Source organism: Grammomys surdaster, unplaced genomic scaffold, assembly GCF_004785775.1.
Source record: "Grammomys surdaster isolate TR1022 unplaced genomic scaffold, NIH_TR_1.0 164, whole genome shotgun sequence".
In the NCBI taxonomy this organism is placed as follows: Eukaryota; Metazoa; Chordata; class Mammalia; order Rodentia; family Muridae; genus Grammomys; species Grammomys surdaster.
In genome coordinates, this window is record NW_021604612.1 from 6,098,571 (window position 1) to 6,105,656 (window position 7,086).

At 53.5% G+C, this 7,086-nt stretch overlaps 1 protein-coding gene across 1 annotated transcript in view; it reads left to right on the forward strand.

Annotated features, from left to right (window-relative positions):
- Hrk (harakiri, BCL2 interacting protein) overlaps positions 1-1,233 on the forward strand; it is a 1,820-nt gene extending 587 nt beyond the window's left edge. The window contains exon 2 of the mRNA XM_028765416.1: positions 1,170-1,233. Coding sequence (XP_028621249.1) covers positions 1,170-1,233 — 64 coding nt within the window. The remainder of the gene's footprint in view (positions 1-1,169) is intronic.
- Positions 1,234-7,086: the final 5,853 nt, after the last annotated feature.

Genomic DNA, 7,086 nt, shown 5'->3' on the forward strand with positions numbered 1-7,086 from the left:
TCTCTCTCTCTCTCTCTCTCTCTCTCTCCTCTGTTCCTCTCCCTCCTCTCTTTCTCCTCTCTTGCCCCCTCCTTCCTCTCTCCCTCTCTACTTTCTATCTCTCCTCTATCTCCTCCTCCTCCCTCTCTCCTCTCCCTCTCTCCTCTCCCCCTCTCTCCTCTCTCTCTTCCCTCATTCTCTCTTCTCCTCCCTCTGTTCTTCTCTCCTGTCTTTCTTCCTCCCTTTCCTTTCCTTCTTCATCTCTCTCCTCTCTTCTTTCCCTCTCTTCCCCTCTCCTCTCTCTTCTCTCTCCTCCCCTCTCTCCCTTCTCTCTCCCTCTTTCCTCCCCCTCTCTCTCCTCCTGCTCCTCTGTCTCTGTTCTGTCTTCACTCTTTCCCCGCTCCCCACGCCTCTCCCCTCCCCTCTCTTTTCTCCCTCACGCTCATCTCTCTTCAATGTTTTCACTCTCTTCTTTCTCGCATCCTCTCCTCTGGCTCGCGCTATTCTTCCCCGTGTCTGGCTCTCCTTTGCCGTTCCACTTTCTCCTGTTTTCCCTTTCTCCACTCTGCTTTCTCTCTCCTCTCCCGCCGCCCGTGTCTTCTCCCTCCCTTTCCTTCTCTCTCTCTCTCTCTCTCCCTCCCTCCCTCCCTCCCTCCCTCCTTCTCTCTTTCTCCCTCCCTCCTTTCTCTCTCCTGTCTCCTCTCCTTTCTCCCCCTCTCTTTTCTCCCTCCCCTCTGTCTTCTCTCTCTCCCTCCCTCCCTCTCTCCTCTCTCTTCTCTCTCCCTCTCCTTCCTCTGCAGCATAGTGGCTTTAGATGGACATAAGCTGCCACAATCGCCGCCAGCCCCAGTAAACACACGCAGTAGAACCACACCAGCCCGAACTAAGCCTCCCCTAATTATGCTTTACGGATTCTCAGCCCTTTCCAAGCCGCCTGGCATTCCAACTTGACCAGGTCCCTATATCTCCACTGTCAACTCCCTTCTCCTCAAGAGTCTGCAGTTTGTGACCCCCATTCTCTATGAACCCTACTCCTCCCACCCCGGCTCCTGTGGAAGTTTCTCATGGTTAGGTCGTAGTCCTCTCCCCGAGGCAGGCGCACTTCTGGGTCCCATCTCCCGGGTAACTTTGTTGCTCCGTTTACCACGAGGTGTCGCGGTTTACAGCTTGGCCTCCTGTCACCCCCTTAGCTACGGTGTGAGGTGTGGGCGCCTGTTGTGTGCTCCAGACCGTCCCAGTGTGCTGGGCACCTAACATTTGATGTCAGGAGGCTGTAGGTGGGTCCTTGGTAGGGCGACCTGTGCGCACTCGCTGTGTGCCAGGTGTCCTGCTAGGCGTTTTGGGAGAGCAAGAAGAGTCGGGGTCGCCTTTCTAGGTTCTCGAGTGGAGAGGCTTCAGGGAACGGGAGTGGGGGGACTAGGCTGACTTCCGAGAGTGGGTCGAGATGTGAAGATCACAGGTGAGGTTGCCAGAGACCCTGAGATAGCGCGCTGATCCCATCCCAGCCCCGCGGGCGCGCAGACACCTTAGGAAGCTGGCGAGGCGCCTCAGGGAGAGGCGGCAGCCGGAGCGTGGGGGGTGGCAGCACCCGAGGAGCTGCGGGGGTGAGCGGGGTGTGAGCCGGGAGCGCGGGCGACAGATGTCCGCGTGGGCCCGCACAGCCCGGGCTCTGGCAAAGAGAACTGTCGCTTCGGGGCGCCCTGCGGCCCGACTCCCTGGCTCTGGAGGTCCGGTGCGCACCTCCTCTCTGTTCTTCCTTTCAAAAGTACCGCTGGTGCGGAATCCCGGGGGGGTGGGACCAATATTTTGGAGGGTGCCACAGCTTTGACGCCCAAAATGTAGACTTTGGGAGGAGGCAGAAAGAGGGAGAAAGAAAAGGGAAAACTGGTTATGAATTTGGGAGTGGGGGGTGGGAGTGGGGGGGAATGGAAGGTGCGGTAGTTGATTTGGAGGGAAGAAATCTAACAGAACCGGGGGGGGGGGGCAGGGATGTTAACTCTGGAGTCTTGGAGTGCAAACGGGACGGCGGAAATGCTCTGTTGGTGTTAGTGTGGTTCCACCCGAGACTCGGGGCTAGGGCGAGAGCCTGTACAGGTGTGCATGCATGTCGGGAGTTGGGGTGCTCAGGGAACCCCACAAAAGAGGCTGCGGTCCAGGCGGACCCGGTGCACCCCTCTGCGCCCTGACAAGGGTGAGAAGTTGGGAAACTGGAGCCCCGTGGTGCGGTATGGAGGCCGGGTGCCGGGGAGACAGCAGAGAACTTTCGCCTTCGAATGAACTTTCTAGCCTAGCCTTTCTAGCCTAGCTCTGTTTCCGTCCCAAAGGTAGCTCTAGGCTGCGTCCTGACTCCCGCCTCCAGCTCCTTCCTGACTTCTCCGGCTTACAGCATCCCCCCCCCCCAACTGCCACACCTCCAGGGTTTCTCGCTTCTCTGGTGCTCCTGATCCCTGGAAGTGTTGTGGCTTTCCTCCAGCTGGTCCCTTGCACCCCTGAATCCCACGTTGGGGTTAGTCCCACCCCGGCTTGGGCTCTCTACCTCATCCTGTGACAAGATGACCACACCCATCTTTCCCAGTCCGCCCTAGTTGGCTCTAGCCAGGAAATCCCGCTGAGAGGGTAATCGGTTGAGTTCTGGGTAGCTGGTGTGGGAAGCTCTCCTCTTGTCCCAGCATGGGTGGGGGGGCAGGGTGAGGGGGAACGCAATGCTCTGGTCTACCTTGTGTGTCTCCGGGAGGGTGTTTGGCTGGGGGACATCTTTTAAGAGCTTAACTTCAACCAGGGTCAGTGGACCCAACAAACTTGTTCTGAGCCCCAGCTGGTGAGCCAGTAACATTTGGTTCACAAAGTTACCAATAAAAGGGACAAAACAGAAATAAAGCCCCAAGGCTCAGTTCTTCCGTCCTCAAAACGGGGACAGTAGTAGCCATGGGTTTACAGCACAGGTAACCTTAGGAGGGTTGGAGGAACAATCCTTACTGCTTCTGGGGTGGCTGTAAGGGCTGCGGCTGGGTGATGGATCATGGCGTCAAATTATTAATAATGATAATGATGATAATAATAATATTTAATAATAAAGCAGTTGCAGATGTGGGCTACTATGACCATTACTGAGCTGAATCCTTTTCTACCTTTGGCCATAGTCTACCATGGTCATTGTGGTGAAGTGCACCATTCTTTTGAAAACTTGTTTATTCTATTTATTATTTATTTATTTATTTATTTATTTATTTATTTATTTATTGTGTGTGAGCACGCAAGTGCCGATGGCACAAGTCCAGAGGTCCGGGGACAGCTGGATTCTCTCTTCAGAGCATGTCCTTGAGAGATCAAACTGAAGTGGTCCGGCAGGGGTGGCGACGATGTCTGTGCCTTCTGAGCCATCCTACTCCCACCCCCAAGCCCTCTGAGGGTGTCAGTCTAAGACCCGGTAGGGTGCTAAAACAGACAGGGCAGTGGGTAAAACGCTTGCTGTGTAGACGTGAGGACCCTTGCCTCTGTGTCCAAACCCTGTGGACAGACTCCAGGCTGTAACCCTAGCTCTAGAGGGAGGGGTGGAGAGAGGGCAGAGACAGGTGATCCTGACATTCCCTGGCCAGCCAGCTGAGTTAAAATGACATGGGCAGGGGAGGGGGAAGGAGAAGGACTCTGGAAATAAAATAGGTGTCTGACCTCCATTGCTGGTCTCGGTGTGCGCACAGCTGGATTGATTTATCTGAATTTGCATACATATGAGGTAGGTTTAGGGACCAGAAGGGCTGGGAATGAGGCTCAGCGCTAAAGGGTTTGCTCAGCACGCACGATGGAGTTCGTACCTGTCCTTTGTGGGCAGGTAAGAGCCATAGCCGCCCTCCATCTGGCTGGATAGGAGAGCCATCTCCTTCCAGGGTGCATTGCGGGGAGGGATGCTAAGGCCGGTGCTGAGCCCAGCTCTTAATTCACTCCACTTGAAAGGGTTAGGGTCACTCTTATCACTTCAGAAAATGGGAAGCTGAGGCAGAGAGCAGCGTCAACCTGAGTCTTTGCAAAGTGGAGCTGAGCTTCAAGCTTTGATGGGCTAGCCACTTCTTGCCCTGGCTTGGTGGGGGGGGGGGCTAAAGAGGAGGAGGACACCTGGTAAGGAGGTAGGAGTGGGAGGGTGCACAGTACATTCTGTGCCTCAGAGGCTGGTGAGGCCAGGGGGGTAGGATGGGTGTGAGGTAACCTTAGTCACTGCCCAAAGATACCGGAGAGAAACAAAAGAGCCTGTGTGGGGAGTGGGGAGGGAGGGAGTTGGAGCTGTCGGCCTCGAGAGGGGGAGGGGAAGGAGAGAAAATGGGGCCCTGGAATCTGTCTCTGAGAGGGGAATCAGGGAAGGGCAGCCTACTCTTGCCTAGAAAGGGGGCCCCAGCAGTGGTCAGTGACAGGGAAGGTAGCAGATAGGGAAGACTTAAAGAATGAATGGCCAGCTGGTCGGCCAGCTAGACTTTGGGGATTAAGTGGTTAAATCTGGAGGTGCGTTGGGCAAGCTGCCCTCTCGGCACTCGCGGAGATTGTGTTGGGCTCACCAAAGCCCTGGCTCCAGCTCGGCAGGGGTGGGAGAGAGTCACTGCAGGAGGACAGCTGTTAAGGGTGAACTCCTCCGGGGAAAGGACCGGATGTGCAGGAAGCCCAGCTTTCTGGTCACAGGATCCCCATCTTTTGAGTCATTCTCACACCTAGTGAGAGGCCATGATGCCAAATGTCAGAGTTAGCCGTGGAAGCAGGAACAGCTGCCCCAGATGCAGCCAGGTGGCCATCCCATCTCTAGGTTTTGATGTACCTTAGAGGCAAGAAGGGCTTCTGTTTCCCACTGCATGTCATTAGTGTTTGTGTGAACCAGTGCTTCTCAGCCCCTGGTGACTTGCTGGTCCCTGCTGCACAGCTAGCTATGCACTGGGGAAACAAATCCATCACGAATGAAGCAAACTGGTTGTTTTTTTTTTCTCTCTCTTTTTCTTATTTTCTACTACTGTTCCTGTCTAGTCAGGAGTGTTTTATGGTGTGGGAATGGAGACCATAGGCTCAGTTGTGTGACGCTACCCTGACCCTGGACTAAGGACTGCTGCATGCCTACTGTATGCTAGGCACTATATTGAAAAGTCTGTGTGTGTGCGCACAGTGTTTGCGTGTTAATATGTGTGAGTGTATGTGTGTGTGTGTATAGACCAGAGGCTGATGTTGGGTGTCTTCCTCTTCTTCAGTCACCTTTTCCCATTTGTATGTGTGTGTCCATGTGTGCATGTGTACGTGTGTGTGTGTGTGTGTGTGCATGCGTGCGTTCTTGCGTGCGTGCGTGTGTGTTACCCACACACACAGTACAGGTATAGAGGATCCCGGTCAGCATAGGAGTCCTTGATCACTCTCCCACTTTATTTTTAAGAGCAGGCTTTCTCATGGAGCCTGGAGCTCACTGATTGGCTACGCTGGCTGGCTATGGAGTTCCACCTATCTCTGCCTTCCCCAGTGCTGGGGTTACAGGTGTACATCCTGATGCCCAACTTTCCAACTTTTTACTCAGATGCTGAGGATCTGAACTCGGAGTCCTCATGATTGAACAGCAAGTGCTTTGGTGCCTGAGTCATCCCTTAGCCCCTGGGAGATATTTTACTGGGAACAGGCAGGCAATGGTGAAGAAGGCGGCTTCTCTGGCTACTGTAGCCATGTAATGAATTACTCCAATGCTTATTTCATTATTCCAGTGCATGCTGGGAGGTGGGAACCCAGTCAGGGTATAGACAGACATGCAGTATTCCTGCTGTGGAGTGGCTGGGTTGGGATAAGGTAATCTTCACTTACATCTGGCTGTTGAGGCTGGAGCTGTCAATCAGAGCCTTCTGCCTGGGCTCCTTCACAACATGGCAGACTCAGGATAAGATCCTGACGTGGTGACTGGTGACTCAGAACTCTTCAAAGAAGTGAACAGGGAGCCAGGAGGAAGCTGCTTTGGTTTTTTTTTTGACCCAGCTCTGAGAGTCACCTGAGTTAAGGGCAGTCCCAATCCGGTCCAGGTTACCAAAAACCCAAACAAACCCTCCGCTGCAGCTGTTCTAAGCAGAGGTGGCTTAGTTCTGAGAGACACAGGTAATGTGTGTTTTATTAGGCAAATAGCATCTTGTAGACAGCATGAACGCATCCTATGAGAGGGCAGCTCCTGCAGGCAGTGTGCTTAAAAAATATATTTATTTTATGTGTAGGAGTGTTTCCCTGCCTGTATGTCTGGGCGCCCCGTACATCAGTACCTGCAGAGACCAGAAGAGGGCGGCAGAGCCCCCAGGACCTGGAGTTACAGATCGTTAGGAGCCGCTGTGTGGGTGCTGGGAACTCAAGCCAGGTCCCCTGTGCCCTTAGTATCTGAGACATCTCATGTATATGAGTATGTATATATGTGTGTGTCTGTACGTATGTATACATGTATGCATATGAGTGTGTATGTATGTGTTTGTGTGTGTGTTTGTCTGTGTGTGTGTGTCCACATCCCAGGTGTGAAGGTCAGAGACCAACCTGCTGGAGTCAGGTCTTTCCTTTTACCATGTGGCTCCTGGGGAATCAAACTCAGGTCTTCAAGCTTGGCGGCAAGCGCCTTCACCCACTGAGCCATTTCGCTGGCCCATCCTTGTGATACCTTGTGACATTCCAGGGTTGGTCAGTGCTGTTTCCTTTGGCTCTTTTGTCATTTGCCTTTCCTGTCCAGGTGTTTGTGGTGTGGCCCTGTTCCATGCCGACGGCAATTAAAAATGGCTATAGGTGGAACTCTGATACAGAAACACTTGTCAACATCTGAGATTACAGAGACCATCTAGAAAATATAAACTCATGGAAGAGTCCAGAAGCATTCTCTGAGTCTTTACCAGGAGTGTGCGTCTAGACTCCAGTCTTATACTGCCAATCACTCCTGTGTCCCACCCACTCTCATTCCCCTCCGCTGGCCTGGGTACCTCATGTGCCCATCAGCTTAACTCTGGCTGTTCCCATTCATATGGAATATTTCAAGACAGGGCCTCACTGTGTAGCCCTGGCTAGTCTAGAGCTCTCTATGTAGACCACACTGACCCCAGGCTCCTGGAAATCTACCTGCCTCTGACTCCCAGT